This window comes from Varanus komodoensis, unplaced genomic scaffold (genome assembly GCF_004798865.1).
Source record: "Varanus komodoensis strain SLA01 unplaced genomic scaffold, ASM479886v1 scaffold13_1, whole genome shotgun sequence".
Taxonomy (NCBI): Eukaryota; Metazoa; Chordata; class Lepidosauria; order Squamata; family Varanidae; genus Varanus; species Varanus komodoensis.
This window is the reverse complement of record NW_025335408.1, coordinates 7,491,003-7,512,063: the sequence shown is the minus strand read 5'-3', so window position 1 is coordinate 7,512,063 and position 21,061 is coordinate 7,491,003. Positions and strand designations below refer to the sequence as shown.

At 40.4% G+C, this 21,061-nt stretch overlaps 1 protein-coding gene across 3 annotated transcripts in view; it reads right to left on the bottom strand.

The window, feature by feature from the left end:
* Positions 1-390: 390 nt before the first annotated feature.
* Positions 391-21,061, bottom strand: part of ZNF277 (zinc finger protein 277) — a 44,089-nt gene continuing 23,418 nt past the window's right edge. For 2 of the 3 annotated variants that reach the window (XM_044423034.1, XM_044423035.1), the window contains 8 exons: positions 17,825-17,916; positions 15,612-15,722; positions 12,278-12,410; positions 6,468-6,535; positions 4,927-5,023; positions 2,387-2,429; positions 1,547-1,721; positions 391-739 (listed from right to left, as the gene is read on the bottom strand). In XM_044423034.1, the coding sequence (XP_044278969.1) occupies positions 547-739; positions 1,547-1,721; positions 2,387-2,429; positions 4,927-5,023; positions 6,468-6,535; positions 12,278-12,410; positions 15,612-15,722; positions 17,825-17,916 (912 nt within the window). In that variant the 3' untranslated portion in view covers positions 391-546. The remainder of the gene's footprint in view (positions 740-1,546; positions 1,722-2,386; positions 2,430-4,926; positions 5,024-6,467; positions 6,536-12,277; positions 12,411-15,611; positions 15,723-17,824; positions 17,917-21,061) is intronic. The other variant, XM_044423036.1, reaches the window with a different exon arrangement.

Sequence of the window (21,061 nt, the reverse complement as noted above, 5' to 3'; positions counted from 1 at the left end):
AAGGGAAAAGGGAGTACAGAAAAGTCCTTTTAAGGAATTTAAGAGATGTATAATTTTTAGCTGTAGTAGGTTTCTGCTTGCATTGCATAAAAATACTGAAAAAATGTTAGCCTCTACTATCAAAAGCAAATAAATGATGTGGAAGATCCAAAGAAGCTGCTGCTGGAGGAAGCTGGAGGAATGAGTACCCACCACCCTACCTTCCATGTTAGCTGACACAAGGTGACATTTCTAAGGCAGTGATGGTTTGTCCACTATGGATTTGCCCCCACTGTTCAACAATAGAAACACTGTCTTTATAAAAGAAATAAACAAACATACATACATACACAGGATTACATTGTGAATGAGTAAAGCCAAAGTAAAAAAAAAAAAAAAAAAAAACAGGACTTTTAATCCGATGTGCTGTGTCTTTAATTTCAGCTTCCCATTCGAAGAGTTGGTCTATTACAGATATAGAATCAAATTAGATCAGTAAATTACCAAAACAAAATTTGCCTTGCCAAAGGCAGGGGTCTGCATATTAAGAAAAAAGTTTATCCAACATCAAGGTTCTTCGTCATTTATCTCCTCGCGAAGAAGCTGATTTAATACACTACCCTGTTTCAAAGCCTCTATGTTAGAAACATCCTCACTGATGACAGGTACATCCTCGTTCTGTTTCCCAGCTGTCAGTTCATCCTCACTGTCTGAGAGTGTACAGAGAAGAGTATCGTTTTCATAGGTTGGAAAATAATACCTAAGGAGAGGAAATCAAAGGTCCCATTTTACATATATATCTGATGGCATTGTAGTTCCTACCCTATGACAGAATCCTACACTGCTTGGTGCACACATGACTACTGCAGTCACATAGAGGGTGCCAGTCCCATGAGAAAAACATGCCTGATCTGGACTTCGCACAGGAATGCAACATTTGCACACATTTCTCAATAGCATGGAGTGCATGCCTGGACAGTGGCTTCAGCACCTATGGATGTATTTGCATGCACAGACACGTGTGTATATGCACCCCAACAATTTGTTTTGTTCCATATAAATCAAGGCAAATTGCCAGTAGTAATCCTTGCAGGCTGCTCAAGGTACAAGCTAACTATAAGGCTGGAAGCTCCTGGCTTGGAGTGACTATTAATAATTTGTTTCCAGGGCATCACACTGTGTGTTGTGGATAGCAATGCCTGCATCACAGAATTATTTACAGAAAGAATAGGGTCACCCAACACTCACAAATGCAATGAAAACATGCATTTGGAAATGAACTATTAACATCACTTGATCAATGCCATGCACTGACTGTGGGCCATATCGTACGCATTGCAGTATGTATGTCTGTAATTTCCACATTTCAGTCAAGGAAACCTGATCTAGCAGTCTGTCTGAGGGCATGAGGGCAACAAAGACCACTTGCAACATTCACTTGGTTTACAGAAAAGTCAAAGTAGGCCCAAACAGAACAGTAAGGACACAGAATGTGCAGCCTACGTTTCAGTTATGAGATACTGTCATGCATCATCCACAACACTGAAGTAAACAAACAGAATCTTACTGGGGCTGATCCCACATGGATCTGGCTGGAAGAAGTGTTATATGTTTGGTTTCCTCCATGTGCCTTACTAGCTCCTTTTTGGATTGGAATTTCTCCAGGCAATTGTAACAAAGACACTGGTGGACCTTTCTCCTGATGAAGTTTACCAATTTTACTTGCTGGTAGAAATTCAAACCTAACAAACAAACAGTTTTAAAGTAAGTAGTAACAATCTGAAAGACACATGATGCAAACAAGATTACTGAAACAAAGGAAGGGTCTTAAAGAGTGCTTAGGCTATGAAATTGGTTAGCAGAGTACAGTTTACACCTGAAATGTATGTTTGCTTGCTAGTTAGCTGACCTAGGAGGCTACTGATGATTGAGCTTAGAGAAATAGAAAGCAAGGCACACACATTTCCAATACTTTTGTACTTTTTAATCACTTTTGTACTCAAAAAGGGGATATGCAGTGCAAGCCTATACATGTCTACTTAGAAGTAAGCCCCAGTGTGCTCAATGGGACTTACTCCAAATACTGTCAGAATTGCAGCCCTATTGGATATTTGACTGAAATATTTCATAGCTCATCTGATAGGGCAACATAGTTTTATTTAGCATGATGGCTACCAGAAGATCCATTATTTATAGGGAGAAAAGTGAATCTTCAGATCTCCTCAATAAAGTGGTTTCTTGAGGACTACTGCAAACAGGTGTTGCCACCCTTTGACATTCAGTATAGATCAGTATTGCCATGAAAAGCAAAAACAATTTTAAAACTTTAAGTCCTATAGGTTGATGTACGGTTCCCTTTCTCTAAAAGTTCACATTTTCACTAGCAGCACATTTCTCAGATACCCACCATACTCAGACTTAATTTTTAGCAGACCAAAGCCATGAGCTTCCTAGAATTGGAGAAGAAAAGAAAAAGTCAACAATTATGAATGCTTTTAACTGTTTCAAGATCAATTATTAAACTTAATAGTATAAATTCTGGGCACAGTCTAAACAGTAAGGCAATATAAGCAAATCATATAATTTAAAATTATTACTTCATTATTGCTTATTTAAACACTAGCTGAAATTCTCAGTGATACTTCATAGTTAAGGAGCTGCACTGTTCTAAATCAAAGTCTTGCTTCATTTAGCACAGTATTATGAACTCTCCAAGATCTTTGCCTGCTCCTTGAAATCTGTTAACTGGGAACACCAGGGGAACAGGTAGGGCATTATGAATCCAATGTGCATGCCCCATAATGACCCCCAAGTAGCTCCCCAAGTAAATTGTTCAACCTTTAATTCCATGCTTTATTCCATGCTTCCTTAATGATGGTTGAATTCATACAACACAACACAACCTGAGGTAGGTGGACTGACAACAGGGCCTACCTTCCTTCCCACCTACCTTACACCCGTCCTCCTTTTCCCCTTAATTCCTCCAGGTGAAATCCCAGGGGGTACTATCAGAAGGAACATATCTGATTACAGCTCACTGCGGCTGTCAGAGAATCCCCACTGCACAAATAGGGCTTGGGCCCTGAAGTGCAATGGAAAGAAACTTCCAGCCCAGTTTGTGCTATGGGGGTGGGGGGAAGATGTCTTCTTCTTTGTCCCTGCAATGCAAAGAGTGCTCATGCCCTGAAGTGCAATTGGGAGAATGGGGGAACTGATTTGGCACCCTTCCTTCATGCTTCAGGGGAGGCCGCACCCACTTTGTGGTGCTACTGAGTGGATTACTGGCAATTACCTCTTGCCCAAGAGATCAACTATTGGGTAGGAAGCAGGAGGAGGCAGGGTGCAGAGGGCCTGAAGACAGGGCCTCCTTTGAGGTACTTAGGGTATTTATTTATTTAAAATATTTATACCCTGCCCTATTCGCAAGTACCCTAGGGTAACCAGAGCATGCTTCAGTCCTGCACAGTGTCAGGTCAGACACTCTATTTCTCTCCAAAATCATTTTATGTATATAAAACCAGCAAGAGCAGGCAGGATTCCTTCTCCATTATGTAAGCTAGCTTCAGTGTTATTATTTAACGTGGCAAACTGTTGTTCAATGCAGGGGTGGGCAACCTTCTGGGTGTTTTGGCTTCCAACTCTCATCAGCTCTAGCCAGCACAGCTAGCAGGGAAGGCAGATGAGGATTCTAAGCCAAAACATATTTTTGGCCACAACTTGCCCACTCCGAGTCTAATGCTATATATCCATACAGCATAAAAAGGGAAGCGTACTAATTAAACGAACATTTATGAGGTTATGTTCCCAGCTCTGTGCTAAGCATGGAAGACAATACTTCATTTCAATAGAAGATTTTTTTCTTTCAGTTGACAGAGACACTACTGTCTCTATAGCAATCAAAACCATTAGCAACTGGTCACACTTTGAAATAGTAGCTTGCAAAGGAATTTCATTCTATTCACAATGGCTCAATTTTCAGCTCTTTTCCCACTCAGAACTTTAAATGAAGGCTTAAGAAATGCTGTGAAATTTTGCATAGTATACGGTCTGAAGCAAAGAATTAAGAACTGATTTACTGCATATTCATGAATATTCATATATGGGGCAACCATTGGTAAGGCATGTGTGAATATTTGTCCTACCAAGGCATACTTCCTTGCCCTCAGGACAGCCAGCATGCTAGCCATTGGCCATTCTGCCTAGAAATGATGGAAGCTGTGCTTTCAATACAGGGAAGTAGTTCACATGCTCTATTTATTTCATTCGTGTCACACGCAATAGCTCAGGCTCTCTGGGCATTAAACAAATTTAAACACAGACACACCAATTGCAACTGTATCAGCATAGAAGCATGGTATTGGTACAGAATGAAATGCAGTATTAAAAATGAAATTATAAAATTAAAATGCTGGAAGAATAAAAAGGGCCAAATCAACAACCCACCACAGGTGACAGCAGTGCTAGAACAGCTCATGGGCACCACAGGTTTTTTGAATGGTTGGTTGGTTCAAAAAACAAGCCATCACTGCCGAATCAGCCCTTTGTTCAACACGTGCAGAACAACAAACAACTTGCTGTGTTGTCTGAACTGGAGATATAAATTGGATTCATACTTCCTCATGCTTAGAGTAGACCTACTGAAATCAGTGGAGCAAGTAGATCAAAACTAATTTAACTACATTGTTTTTAATGGATCTACACCAAATATGCTTGAAGCTGAAATCCTATTGTCACTTAGCTGGGAGCTAGCCTCAATAAAATCAATGAAATATGTTTTAGAATATACATTCATAGGATAGCACTGCGTATCTGCCTCTAATCCAGATACATTCTCATTGCTGAGACTTACAGAGTGCAAAGCAGTGGCTTTTGGACTAAAACTGGGCATGCTAATGCAACCAAAAAACTATCTGACACATTTTCCAAAGTAAGGTGCATGCTGATTACCTCCATGTGAATATAGAGCTTTTTTGTGGTCTCTGCCTGCTTCTCACAGAAAAGGCAGACTGCACAAACTGGATGTTCTTCCCAATCAGACCAGTCTCTAGAAAGAAGAATTTAAATTGAAATTGGGCGTTTTTCAAAACTTTCTGAATGATACGGAATTTCATTTTCCTTTGCTTACAAGCTTCAACATATTATATTCTTAATTGTTTTCAGTACTTAAGAAAAACTCCTTTGAGGTTCTTAACTGCTCCCCAAAGAATAAAAAAGGTATTCACCTGGAACCAAAAAGAAGTTCCTCTTGGGGGAACCTGTTCCACAACAAGGATGCCTCAACTGAAAAAGCTCTCCTCCTGGTAGCTACTCAGCTCACTTCTTTTGGAAGAGGTTGCTAGAAAAGCACTTCCAAAGACGACCTCAAGATCCAGGTAAACATATATGGGATATGGCAGCCCTTCAGATAACTGGCTTTGCATGTGGAAAGTCCCAAGACTGATCTCCAGCATGTCCAGGTAGGGAAGGAAAACTGCCTAAAACCCTATGTCCTTGCATGACTGGGGCTGTGCAGTGCAGCAACTCACTTTGGGTGCCAACGTAGGTTACTGTGTCATGTGAACTTGGAGTCCTTCCGACTGCATGCCTTGTTCATGAGCAACAGGCCACCCTGACCACCCACACCTTGTTTGGGGGCCCTGTTAGACCCATAACGTGTGCAGCATTCTCCAAATCTGGTCCAATAAACCTCTTTGCAGCATCTCTAGCGCAAGGTTCATGGCAGGTGCTTACTACACTTTGACAAGTGAAAGGTGAAGCTACTCATTTCAGACCTCTCAAAGTCTGCAAGTATGCACTTGCAGAAGTTTTGACTACCACTTAAAAAAACAGGTTACAAATCTATTTTCTATGGTGTGAAAAATTTGAAAAATTGTAAACGACTGACGGATCTTCCAACATGCCTCTTGCACATTCTGTGGGGAGTATTACTGGTTACCAACTTGGATATTGTGAAAGATGATCTAAAAAAGGAGGGGAACACTAGAATGAGTATAAAAAGGGCTTTAACCAACAAGTCCCCTGATACAGCATCTGGCAAACTAGTGGGAAAGGAGAGGGACAGGACCAAAGGTGAGCCTGATTGTCTGTCTGAAACAATATATCCCATACAGCTTTTTTGGTGAGTTGTTGTGATGCATGAACTTTCTCAGCATCTCAGAGTAGATGCTTTTACTTAATAGACTGCTATTTGCCTTGTGCAAAAGATGCTTACATGTTTTGCTCTGTGGAACAACTAGCAGCTTTGGGGAGGGGAACGAATATTAAAGATAATATAAGGGCTGAACTGTCCCTCCCTTAGCCCTGCTAACCCCAATTTTGGTGACTATGCTGAAGCTGCTACTCTTTTAAAATGCTGGAAATTCAATTCATGATCTCCTCTGTCAAGCCTACTTTGTCTCTGAATGTCATGGCTTCCTGTATCATGTACCAAGCCTCTAAGAAAAACTTGCCACTTCAGTCCTTAAGTACAGAACAAAACTTCTAATTACTCTTCTTGGCTGTGTAACAATTCTCGGTCATCTTCTGACTGAACTTCTTCCCAAGACTTTCCAAATTCCTAAAGAAGAAGAGGGAGATTATCTCACGAATAACCAACATTTTTTTAAGTCTTAGTTTCATCTTAGTCAATATAAAGATTCAAGATGAGATTATATAATTACATTACATTACCACATCTACTCTAAAGTATCTACAACTGTAGCAGATAAGCACAAGTTAATTCATGTCCATTGTAAAAGTGATTATGCCTTGTATTAACAGCAGAGAAACCCAGTGTGGTGCAATGATTAAGCATGTGAGACCAGGACTCATGAGATCTAAGTTCTAGTCTCCACGCAGCCCTGGAGTCAACTGGGTAACTTTGGGCCAGTCACAAACTTTCAGCCCAACATACTTCACAGGGATGTTGTGAGAGTAAGAGCAAGAGCAGCAGATTTATATAAGCCACCTTAAGTTCCTTGAAAGGGAAAAAGGGTGGGATATAAATATAATGAGAGAAATAAATGGCAGGAGAGTAATCCCTTGGACAAGAAGCAAAATATATAGGATACTGCACTAGAACCATTATTTGACCACTGTTTTATTATGCAACCTTGAACAATTACTTCACTTCTCAAATTTACTGCATTTTGTAAAGAGTGCCATGCCTATTCCTATGATGTCTATGTGCAAAGAGGTTCCAGGCAGCACTGATGCATCTAGGAACCCTTAGAGTCCAGGAAGATCTGCTCAAAACGGAAGAGAAGACTGCTGGCTTGGCAAAGGAGACATGCAGTTAAAAAAAAAATGGGGACACTGGGTTGGGAAAAGCTGGCTTATGACAAATGAAATAAAAAGAAAAGGAAATTCATCCTATTCCTTCATTGGAGATTTCAAAGCTGTTCCAATATGTCAGGTAAATGGCACAGCAGCATAAATTGCTAGAATAGCCTGTAACAAGATGTCATTACAGATTAGGGAATTAAAATCCTGTAATTAATTCAGAGAGATGTTAGTCTCTTGGGCAAACTCTCCAAGAGCAGCCTGATTCATTAATAATGCCAGGATAGTGAGATAATGTGAGGCACTTAACACCCTTCTTGCCTTGGAGTACCAGGTACTCTCCTATGGAAATCGTTCCTTCTAGCAAATTAGCTGCTAGTTCTTAAGAAAAGCTAGCAACTGGAAAAAAGAAAACCTGGAGGGAAAAAGGAGTTCACTCCTCTCTACTCTCTACAGTGAAATCAGGTGATCCATCCACAAGTTAAAACAGACAAAAAGCTTCTTTAAGCCTTACCAATTTTTAGTGATTTCCAAATTCATTCCAATGTTGACAATGAATTTCATTGCTGGATAACTAATGCATTTGTTTCGTGGCTTGCCTCCTGCTCTCCACTAAAGCAGAATTTCCTGAACTTGTGCCCACCAGATACATTGGACTGAATCTCCCATAAATGACAACCAGCAGGGTGCCAGCCATGCTGGCTGGGGATGGTGGGAGTTGTAGTTCAACATCAAAGGAAGATACCGTTTATCACCAGGACCAATTCACCCTTGCAGCCTTAAGAAAACCCATGCTGTGGGACACAGGAGTGAGTCAAGACCTATATCCCTGCCATCAAAATTTGTATCGAGAACCAGAAGCTATACACAGTAGTGCAAGCATGATCTGCATATGGATAGGTTTGGTTCTTATTATATCCTCACTCCTGTGCTGTTGGTCATGCATGCAAGCTGGTTGTCAGTCAACTGCTCTAAGACCTGCTTTCCACAATCGGATATCATGAGTTTTTTTTTTTTTGTGAGCACATGGATTCTCACCCTCTAGTCCACTTCTTTCCTAAACAACATAGGAGCACCTTCTTAATGAATTGTATTTGTTACATCTATATCCAGAAATGCTGAGTGGTTTAATAGTGAAACAACCCCAATTAATCTATAGTTCTTTGCTGGGTTAAACTTTGGGTTGTTTAGCCCTAAAACAAACCAGTTTCCACATTTGGACCTAACAGTAGCAACCCAGGGACAGGGTGTTGCTGGGTTGTTCAAGAAAGAAGAAACAATGAGTGCATGGGAGACAGTGTGCATAACCAAACTAATTCATGGAGCAACTCTGTGAACTGTGCAAGAGCCTTAATGCAAAGTAAATCAGCAAAACTATGGCACACAAAAAGTTTCAGCAGAACAACACACAGACCTCCTAATCCAAGAAATACAAATCATTGCATTAAGAAAAACACTAGAGAATTTAATATAGTGATTGTTGTGTTTCATAATATTTATTTCCTAAGAAAAACATTACCATTATAAGGCAATAGTATTACATTTTTGTCTTCTTGGAAAAATTGTATGTGTTTTTAAAGACCTGGTTCATGACCTCCGAATGCTTCAGGGTGTGTAATAATGAATGATCAGAGGTTACACATCCGTCACTTCAATTATGTCAGTCTACATTTGGTGGAAGAGAAGGGGAAAGCCTTAATATTGGTTGAGAAATTAATGCAATTTAGAACAGCTTGCCTCAGTGACGGCAGTTTCACACTGTCATGAAGGCTGGCTTGGGTAAACATACCACTTTTGAAAGCTAAGGGAGCCAAAGGGAAAGCTAAGGGATTCTTTACATTTCATAGTTTCTTGGAACAGAAGCAAGTGTGGTTTGACATAATACAGTGCTAGAGGAGCACATTACCTGCTGAAATTACTTCTACCCAATTCCATTCATAGCACTTAACCACTGTTCTAGCAGCACAATATGGTAGACATCAGAGCTACATATCCTTATCAAAATGGCAAACAGCCACAGTTGGATGGTAAAATGGAGCCATTTGGAGTATGGAGAAATTGTAGAATTTGGAGTATGGAGAAATAACTTGCATCCCTACAACAAAACAGGACAGGAATAAAGGAGCTAAGATTTGGAAAAGCAGAGGGATAAAATGGAATGACAACAGTCTTCACCTGCCACTGGGCCATTCCATTTGAAAGATGGTACACGGAACACTGAGTTTCCAAAGTGTCTATAATTTTTGTGCCAATTGGTGTTTCAAAATCATTTAGCCTTTGAGACAAGGCACAACCCAGCCAAGGTTAAAGGAAATTAAAATTCATGATTTTAAACTAGAAAGAGTTAAGGACATGCCAGCACCAGCCCTACCATTCAGCAGAATGCTAAGCTGCTCTAACCAGTAGCTGCTTCAAATTGTGAACAGCAGCTAAGTGCTAAATGACATAGCTATGTGTGCTATATGGCTTCCCCCAAGATAGCCTGCTGCCCTCTAATGCAGTGGAGGATGCTGTCCAGTAACCACTGTTGAATGGCTAATCCAGATGGGCTCTGCAGGTGAAATGGAGCAGGAAACTTCTTGTTCTCCACTTAAGGCAGCAAAAGTGTCAGGCTGTCCCTGACTCTTCCATGTAATCAATTAAATTTAAAACTCATTAAGCTTGAGGGACCATGCCCATACTCTTTACAACTCAGTGAATTAGTAACTGTATATATACCATTCAGCTACCTTTGGATGTTAGTGATTATATGGATACAGTCCAACCTGATCTTCGTCCTGGAGTGAGGACAAAATTAGCTTTTCATTCTGCTAGATGACTTACACTATAGTGTAAATGAAGGAAGTATTAGTTCTCCTGGCCTTTTGATATTGGGGGCAGGGTGTTATGACTGGTCCAGTGCTTTTTTGAAGTGTAGTGCCAGGTGACCCCTGTTCAACCATGGGCTATTGATTATTGGGATCTCCTAAAGTTCCATCTTGTCTCCTATTGCTTTCAGCACCCACACAAAAGATTGGGGTGGTATAGGGAAGGGGGATATATTTTTAGTCCAGCTCCCATTAGCTCCATCCAGTGTGGCTGGCTGTCAGGGATAATAGGAATTTTGGTCTAGCACTGGAGAGCCACAGATTTCCCCCTGGATTCAAGTGTCATCAAGGCATGGATTTGAAGCACCTCTACCACTGGCTGCAAATCTCAGGGAGGCTGTGGAAGGTCTTGAAGAAGTGTCTAGAGACTGTTTTGGAATGGGTAAGTTCAAACAAGCTGAAGCTGAATTCAGGTAAGATGGAGATGCTGCGGGAAGTGAAACCTGCTAAACTGGTTGGAAGTGTATAGTCAGTCTTGCATTACCCTGAAGGACTAGTATGCAGCTTTTTCCCCCCTCCTTAGACCTGGTGCTACCTATGAACACCCAAAGTGGCACTGTAGCCGATGGTGTCTTTTTTCAGCTCTGGGTGAGCCACCAGCTGCACTCATACCTAAAGAAAGCAGGCCTTACCATGCCTTTTCACATCACACAACTGTAACGTGATCTACATGTAGTTGTCTTTGAAAACAATCTGAATGCTTTAAAATGCAGCTGCCTTCTTTATTAACAGAGTGTGGTTTGAAGGTACATAAGGCATCCACCATGTTGAAACTAAGCAGGTCTGGGGCTGACCTTAGCTTGGAGGGGAAACTAGCTGAGAACCACAAGCAGTCACCTTGAGTTCCACAATGGGAGGAAGGTGGGATATAAATACAATAACCAGACGATCAGGGCATCTAATGGCCAGTGGCAAACACAGCCTTCCTGGGCCAAGTTCTTGAGAGGGTGGTAGCCAACCAGCTCCAGGCATTCTTGGATGAGATTGATTGTACTTTTATATTTTGTAAGCCGTCCTGAGCACTTGGCGATAGGACAGGATATAAATGCCTGTAATAAATATATAATAAAATAAATAAATGATTATCTGAATCCACTTCAATCATGGTTCAGGCTGGTTTTGGCGCAGAAACAGCTTTGGTTGCCTTATATGATGACCTATGCCAGGAGAAAGACAGGGTGAATGTGCTCCTTTTGGTCCTCCTGGACCTCTCAGTAGCTTTCGATACCATCAACAATGGTATCCTTCTGGGGCAATTGTCTAAGTTGGGTGTGAGAGACACTACATAGCAGTGGTTCTGCTCCTACCTGGATGGTGGGCTCCACAAAGTAGTGCTTGGGGAATATTGCTCTACCCCTCCAGTATGGGATTCCTCAGGGTCAGTCTCCCATGTTATTTAACATCTACATGAAACCACTGAAAGAGGTCATCTGGAGGTTTGGAAGGCATTGTCTTCAATATGCTGTTAATTTTTTTTCTTCAAGTCTACACACACACACACACACACACACACACACACATGAAAATGTGTTTAAAATTTGGTTTTACATTTTTGGGCTGTAAAACTTTAATCATGTCTTCATATGTTTTAACATGGTGTAGTTGTTGGGAGATATAGAAATTAATTACATAATTAAAATTAATACAGATTCTGTGGTGGATTCACTGGTGTTACTGTACTTCTAGGCTCAATTCCAAGTGTTGGTTGCTACCTTTAAAGTTCTCAGGGGTTTGAGACCAAGTTATTTAGAGAACCACCTGCCTCTAGCCAGACATTTCAATCATCCATTGCAATTATGAGAGAGTTTCCACTTGTGACCACTTGCAAGATGCATTAGATAGGCAAGCACAAGAAACAGGGACTTTTCAGTGGCGGCACTGTCATTGTGGAACTGTCTGCCTCAGGAAGACTGACTCCATCACTGATTTCTTTCAAATGGGATCCTAAGAACCTGTTGCTAGAATGCTTTTAATTGTAACTGTCATTCACTGATCGGGTGCTAGCCTTTACTCAAGGAATTTTAAAAGTTACTACTTTATTACTTTTAAAATTCTACTTTATTTGTTGGGGTTGAATGTTTGTTTTCTATATAATATTTTATTTTTGTAATTATGTGTTACCTTAAGAAAGAAAAAAAGACTATACATACAAAACTATACATGCATCTTACCAGGTAATTAATAATATAAAATCTGTCATATTCTCTGTTTTTGGCATTGATTCTGCGATGTTGCTTCTTTCTCATGTGATCCTTGAGAGTATTCTTATCTCGAAATATTTTCTCACAATATAGGCACTGCAAACTGAGAAAATGATAAATGGCTACAAAGGCAATAATTTAACTAGTCTACTTTCAAGAGCTCTGACCAAAGCAGTTTGCTTTAACAGTGAAGTATGATGAAATATCTAGCTACATTAAGACTAGCATCACCAGAAAATTCAATTCAAAGAAAATGAAAAATATACTTGTGTGTCCATCAAGAATCAGTAAAGAGATTGATCCCATATGTATGAAACATGTAAAATCAGATCAGTTTTTTAAATTAGATATTTGGTCTTGTAGAATTTATGGGATTATTGATGCATTGGAAATAATGCGATTTTTATTTACAAATAGGTATATCAATATGTAAATACTTTTGTGTTTTACATCCTTAAATAGTATTGACATTGCCTTGGAGAAGTATTCAGCCCCCTTTGACATCTCCACATTCTGTTGTGTTTCAGAATGGAATTAAATGGATTTAGCTTTGCCACCACATGCATGTACAGTAGATGCTCAGCGGTGTGCAGGGCACAATATTTTTACTGTAACACAAATGTTAAATACATAAAAACAAACTGGCCATTTGTTGGTTGTGTAAGTATTTAGCTTCTTTGCTGTGACATGCTTAAATAAGTTCTGATGCAACCTCCTGCCTCCAAAAGCCACTTACTGGAAATAATTGCAATTGATGTTGCCATAATCTGTGTGCACTTCTAGGGCTACATGATCCCAGATTAAATATACCACTTTCTGAAAGGTTTATGTACCTTTCTAGAACTTGGAAAACATACCTAATCAGACAGCAGCATGAAATTCAAGGAGCTAGCAAAACAACTCCAGGATAAAGTTGCACAGAATGCAAATCATGGTTGGATTTATATATTTGTGCATTGCACACTATTAACATTCCCCGGAGCACTGTTAAATCAAGTATTTCAAAAACGAAAGACTATGGCTTCGTTGCAAGATGACTGTCCACCAAAACTTGGTGACTGGACAAGGAGAGCATTAGTCAAGAAAGAAACGGTAGCTCTGAAAAGGGAAAAAACCACCCATGGGACAACTTTCGGTTAAATGTTCCCCAATCTGCATTTTATATGGAGAAGTAGCAAGAAGACAGACATTGCTGAAACAAAACCACATCGAAACCCATTCCAAAAAACATGTGGAGGACACAGCAAACATGTGGGAAAACTTTCTCTGGGTAGGTGAGACCAAAACTGAACTTTTGTGCCTCCCTGCAAAATGTAATCAATGCCAACAGTGTTCATTGCCCTGAGAACACTCAAAAACACAGAGCCGAATTAACACTGTAGTGTTTTTAAAAGAATTTATTGGACTGGCTTTGCCAAAGCCCAGACCACAATTCAATTGAGAAACTATGCCAAGACTTGAAAATTGCTGTTTACCAATAGCCGCCATCCAATGTGACAGAGATGAAGCAGTTTTGTCAGGAAGAATAGGCAAACTTCACAGGATCCAGATGCACAAAGGTAATAGAGACTTATCCAAGAATAATTACAGCTGTAATTGCTGCCAAAGGTGCTTCTATCAAATATTGAACAAAAGGGTAAATACTTAAACCAGTTTGTGCCTCAGTAAAAATATTTTGCCCTTTTAAATACCTTGGGTACATTAAGTGGCAACAGTGCCAATTAAATCCATTTCAATTCCAGGTTGTAACACAACCAAATGTAGAAAAGTCAAAGGGGGTAAATATTTCTACATTGAATTGTAAATATATTCTACCAGAAGGCTATATCAGCCTGTGCTATATCAGCCTAGCACAGGACACCAAAAATACTTTCAAAGTCGCATGAAGTTGAAATAAGATTTTGTCAAACAAAGCTATTTCCATGTGTAAAATCACTGCATGTTCAACAAGTAGAAATATGTAACTTTAGCTACTGCAATTATTCAGTATTGCACAGAAATGCCCTTCAATGTGGGAAACATGGATGAACTCAATATGCAAAGCAGCTTTCTCCAATTTAACATCCTCCAGATGTTCTGCCTATTCAACATTCCAGCCAATAGGCAATGATGAGTGGTGATGTTCCAAACACCTGGAGAGTACCAACATGGGAATACTGATATAAAGTATATTGCTAAAAATGTTTCTTATTATAAGAGCATTATGGTATGAAGAGCATCAAGTACCTCATATGACTATTCCTATACAATATATAGCAAAAGAAGGCAACCTATGGGCCTCCACATGGTTTGGCCTACAATTTCCTCATTCCTCACCATTGGCCATGATGGCCAAGACTGAAAGGAATTGTAAGCATATGGAGGGCTATAAGTTACATCCCAGCCCCTGGTATGCAATAAAGTAGTAATAACCAACATGATGGTAAGACATGAGAAGAAAAATGTATACACAACTTTAGAAGATGGGTGGACATGTGCCCAATTTGTCCTGCTGAGGCTGCTCCTCTGACCTGCAGATGCTTTGCTTCCTGTGCAGGCTTTCCCCTGTTTGTCTGTGCCTCTCCCCAGGCCCCTTGCCCTGGCTTGCCCCTCCTGGGGCCTTTGGAGGAGGCAGGGAGAGGAACTGCCTTCTTATCTCTGATCTTGAAGGAACACCTTGCCCATACTGGATGAGTGTGCTGTTTGCCTTTGCAAGTCCTTTGCTTCTCCTGTATGGGAAGGGTGAAGGACAACTGAAGCTGGCTGAGCAGTTTTATCTGTCCTGCATCTTCTCCTCAATGGGAGAAAGAGCGGGGTAGGTAAGTAGCTTCATTTGCATGGACCTTTTCCAATGGGCAAACAGTTACTAGCAGATATGCTGGTAGGAACATTCTCCAAACAAACCTACTGGAGACCAAAAGGTATCAGGAGACACATCTACCTGGATCTCACAAACATTTTGATCGATCACCTCAATTCAGCAGGTTAAGCTAAAGTTATGGAAGGATACAGAATAGTCTCATGAAATGAAGCCTCAGATATCTGTCTAATGTATTGTCATGGTTCTTGTCTAGGTGCAAAGATATAGGCTGGGACAAAAAGGGAAGAAGTTCTCTGTTGTATCCTGAACTGCCTCTTCCCCTCAACTTTTCACCAATAGTTCAGCTCCTTCCTTACCATTCCTTCCATCATCACATCCACAAGTTATTCTTTGTTCTTCTCCAGCTACTCTCTGGGACAAAAGGGTTTATCACTGTATACTGCTGCTGGAGCCCTGGCTCGGAACAATACAAACCCATTCTGATAACAAAGATCTGAAAGGTACCTGTCGAGTTTCTTCTGTAGAAGATCTAAGAATTCCTTACAGTTAACAATGTTATCTGGCAGCCCAACATTGAATGCATGCTCATTGGCCATGTGATTGAGAAGGACAGATCTACAAAAGAAGAATTGAAGTTGAGTATTAGATACTTTGTATGGTGTACTTTTAGGAGAGCTTCAAATATATGCTTTAGTGAAAAGGCTGGTGCGATAAATTAAGTAGCATTGCTAAAAATACATGTGGTTTTCCCTTTGGCAAATGTGTGTCTTTTCACTGTGGGGACCACCATGCAGAGAGGAAGAAAGCCGGAAGCATGGGCCTGAAACTGCTCTTAATACCCAGAAATGTACCAGTTCCACTTAAAGGACTATTTTAAACTAAACTAAGTCATTGCACTTTTTCTTTTGCTGCTAGAGATTATTTGGACTCAGCTCCAGAAAATTTGAATTTCAAGCATTATAAAACCAATACTGAGTATGTTAACAGTAATAATTGCTTTTCTAGCAGCAAAAGTAGGTTTTGTGTAACTAAATTAGAAAGTGTACATTTCAGACATTACTGCCATCTAACAGCAGCATATCACACCTTGGTCTGGATGCTTAAATCCAAAACCGATACCTGATTTTGATCAAGATGAGGAGGGCAGGAAGGAAACAAGGAGGCAAAGGCAGAAGCCATGGAAAAGTGGAGAAAAAAGACAAGGGGAGGTAGGGAGGCACAAAAAGGCAAAGGCTAAGAAGAGAAATGAAAGGTAAATAAATGACAAGGCAATATCATTTGGAGAAACTTGCCAGTAACTGCACCTAAGAAGAGCTCTGTCTCTTTAACTGCTTGTTGGATGGGAGAGTTACAGCAATTGTAGCTCTCATCAGATTGAAGTAACCATTAAAGAAATGTTTCTCCATTCATTAGCTTCCTCCCTGCCTGCTTTCTTCTCCTCCAGGACCTAACACAACAGCCTTTCTTTTTTCTCAATCCCCACTTGTTCAATCCTGCTGAAATCAGGTACTGAAAGAAAGGGATCAAAGCGTGCTACAGAAGAAGCTGATGGCAAGCAGGAACAAAAACTGAGAGGGAATGAAAGGAGAGAAGATAAAGCGGTATGAATATCTTACCTACTGCAAAACTACCTCCTTTTTTTCTCCTCCCTTAGCACAGGCAGACTAGTTTGCAAGGTTCCCTTCATGAAGGCCAGAACTCCACAATTCTCAAAAACTCTAAATAGTGAAGTTCTACCTCAAGGCTACTTGCAAAACCTTCCAAATACCTGGAAGAACCTTTTATTCAGGTCATTTCACTGATGCTGCTACTGAGCAATCATCCAGTGGAACTGACTGCAAGTAGATTTGAGGCTGACAAAAGCAAGTGCCTTTTCATGCGGCACATTATTAAATACATGGAATTCCCTGCCCAAAATTTGGGGATGCTCACTGGTTTTTAAAAGGAGACTTAGTCAAATCATGGACAACAGATCTATCAAAACTCATTAGCTATGATGGCTAAATGGAACCTACAGGATAAGAGGCAGTATCTTTTACTTAGCCAATTGCTGCAAGGGTATAACAATTAAGGGAAAGGTGTTACCTTTATGTCTTGCTTATGGGCTTCCTGAAAATTTGATTACCTACTGCATCAAACAGAATAATGATCTAGCAAGGAGGAGAAACTCAAGACCCTGCCACTACCTGCCACACTGCTGAAATTCATGGCAACAAACATACATACACAGTTTCCCACTGCAGAATGGTTAAATGTCAAATTTAACTCACTTTTCTTCTCATCTTCTGTAGCAAACCATAAATATTAGCTGCTGTTGCTAAGAGGGGAATTTTATGAGATGGCAACTGTAATGAAGCCCACAGCAGAATCCAAGAGGTGAAAATGTTCACAGACCACCCACATTTGCCTAGCCCTGGACGGGCAGTTAGCTTCCTCCAGTTAGCTTCCTCCCCCAACTGGGTACTTCCCAGATGTTTGGATTACAACTCCCATCATGCAGTTAACATCTGGAGGGCAACAGGATGGGGGAGGCTGAGCAAGATGTTTTTCCCCAGCAGAGCTTTCCTTATGTTGGATGATTTGTGGCAATTCTAGTAATTTATCAGGTTTAAAATGCTATTTTTTGCTGCACCAGCACAAGCTATGCCTACTTCTCCATTCACATGATTGCGATGCCCATGTGGTTGAAGACACATAGTCAGATTTTCAACACTGACCTGTTACCAGTAAATTCTTTGTCGCAGAACATGCATATCCCACAAAAGTCTGCATCATATCTTTCCTGGTGTTGTTGCTCCAGAACTTCTCTCTATTGAATAGAAAGAAATATACGCAATCCCATTCATTTTTTAAAAAATTGAATAGCCTGGGAGAAAATTAGAAATTTTCTACTGTCTCTCATCATTAGCTAATGTATGACCATGAAAACTGGCACTTCATTCATTTGAAAATATGATTCTCTTCCACTATTACTTTCATATATTCCAACAGCATGAAGGAAGAACAATAGGCAAAATAAAATGACTTGAAGGCTACCCTAATCCATTGCAGTTCAAATGAAAACTGAAGTGCATTTAGATGGAGAGCTCCTAAAACTTCTCATCAAAAGGTGCTATGCAGCTGTTCTGTCTTTCTCTCCTGAACATATTCTCTGTGGTTAGAAAATAGATGGGTGAGCAAATAAAAAAACATGGGATGGTGACAGGAGGAAGTGATGACTTCTAAATTCCTTGTAATATTCTGTGAACAAGCCAGGGCAATTGTGAGATAGAAGTCCAGCCTAAAAGCAGCCTAGGAAAAAATCTATCTTATCCTAAATTAAAGTCCTAAAGCAAGTTGAAGATACAAAGTCCAGATCACTCAAGGACTTAGTCTGCAAAGGACACCATGTTTTTCCTTAAGTCAATAAGATAGTTTGTACTCTCTTGAGGAACAGGTGCATCCACGTCAATAAAAACAGATTTTTCATGTTAATCGAGTTTAAACTCAATGCAAAGAAGCATATTTGGTCACATATTCCCAAAAGTTCTTCAGCAGTGCTTTATTTTTTTAAACAACAAATATTTCTTTATCTGTTTCTAGGGATTTTCTCCTCCAGTTTAAATGAATGTTACAGTTTTACTACTGAGCACCATTGCTTCAAGCAAGTAAAGTGAGTAAAAGATACTCAAAGTATGTTCTTTCCACAAGAGAGATTGAAGCAAGAAATTATTCATATTTTATTCTTAAGTAATAGAAGACAACCTGCGGTGAAGACATTTGAGCTGTTTCCTGCCACCTCAGAAGAGATAAAGTGGTTAATAACTGTGGTACACTTGAGAGTAAAAATGCTTCAGAAATTAAGAACAATAAAGATAATACATTCTACACTAGGTAAAATTTATTCTATTTCTTTATTATAAACAAATAATAGTAATAAACAAGAATTTATTCTACCCAAGTTGTTTTGAGGCTCACAGAGTATGCCTTTTCTTTTATGCAAATACCTGTAATCCCAGACATTAATGTTTTAGGGTGTAGTTCTATGCTGATTTAGACAGGAAAAATCCTACAATTTCCAGCATGCACAAGATGGCTAGAGAATGCTTAGAGTTGTAGGATTTTGGGGTGTGTGTGTCTAAATATTTATTTATTTGTATGCCACAAACATACTCATAAGGCTCTCTGGGTACCTTACATCATGTTCAATGACAACTAATAAAACAATTCAATATGAAAATACATGATAAATCAATAAAAATAGAACAATAAAAAGAACAATAGAATTATACATTTACTTAATATAACTATTTAAAACAATCGATTTAAAACAATCATTTTGCTATTATGCTATTATTCTGTGAGCAGATAGCTCTATGATTAATACTCACCTTTATCTTGTCATCTTATTTAGTTATGATGGGCAAGAGTGTGGGTGCTCCAATTCCACTAATTTTGGGTGTGGGAAAACATGGTGTTGGGGGATGGACAGGCCAGTGTAAAAGAGGAGACAGATGTCTTACCGCTATCCCCTCTTCTGGTCCTTCCACCAGCTGGATGATTCCTGGCAACTGTGCTAGTCTGTCCTCAAACCTTGTGGCACTATTGCTTAATGCCACATCAGCCTATAAGAAGACCTCTCTGATCCATGATTTAATCATGGATTGGATGGCTGACCTTGACTGTATTATTTTGACCTGGGGGGATGAGGCTGGTGGACTTACCCTCTCCCAGCTCAGTCCATCTGGATACTCAGTGCAGCACCAACATCATCCCAAGAGCTATGGAGGGGGGTGGCCATAGTTAATTGACATTCCACCTCCATCTTGAGACTTCCTTTCCATTCAAGTTTGGGCCTTGGCAATTGAGACAGATTAGGGATCCTGCTTTTGTACCACCCATTCCACTGCCCAGCCACCTCCTGCCTGAGCTGGTGGAAGTAGTCTTTGACCTGGTGTTGAGAAATCCCAGGATGTTGGTCCAGGGGAATCTCAGCTTTCACACAGAGGAAGCCTTGTCTGACGAAGCTCAAAACTTCATGGTAGCCATGACAACCATGGGGCTGTTTCAATATGTCATCAGCTCTTGCATATAAAAAGTCACACTCTGAACCTGATTTTCTCAACTGGGCAGGAGGACGGTGATCTGAAAATCTGGGGACTATCATCTACCCCTTTGCCATGGTCAGATCACTTCCTCCTGACTTTTGCACTATTGGCCCCCTTTTCCCTCTGCAAGTGTGTGGGAGCCATTAAGAGGGTCTGCCCCTAGAGGCTGAAGGATACAGATAGGTTCTAGAAGGCTATAGGGGGAAACTCAGGTAGCCCTGCAGAATACAGAGACAGCCTAGTTGGCTGACATGATTGCCTCCAAACTCCTTCTTCCACCCAATAGAACCTGACCAGTTCCTTAGTGTAGGAACTGGTCCAGAGCTGAGGGCAATAAAGCAAGAGGGAAGATGTCTAGAGCTCAGGTGGAGGAGAACTTGAAATGAATCTGACTGAACACGGCTTAGTGCTCATTACTAAGCCTATTCCATGGTGGTGAAGGTGGTGAGGAAGTGCTTTATTGCCACCAGAACTGCATCCTCACAGCATCATCCAGCAAAGCTTTTCTGGGTGGTTCAGGGCCTTTTATATCCTGGCTTCAAAGGAGACTTGACTGAACCCTCAGAGGTCCTCTATGACAAATCTACATGACATTTTGAAAATAATGTCTCTTGGATCTGTAGCAACTTGAACAGTGTGATTATCCTAGTTCCATCAGCAGTGGTGTTCAGCGCACTGCCTGGTTCCATTTTGCTGGATGAATTTGAGCTATTGTGGCCTGAGGATGTGGACAGGGTGTTTGGTTCTGTCCAATCTACAACCTGTTCACTCAATGCTTGCCCGTCCTGATTGATTGAAAAATCTAATGAGGGGACTTGTTCTTGGGTCCAGTAGGTTGCCAATGCCTCTTTAAGAGAAGGAATGGTG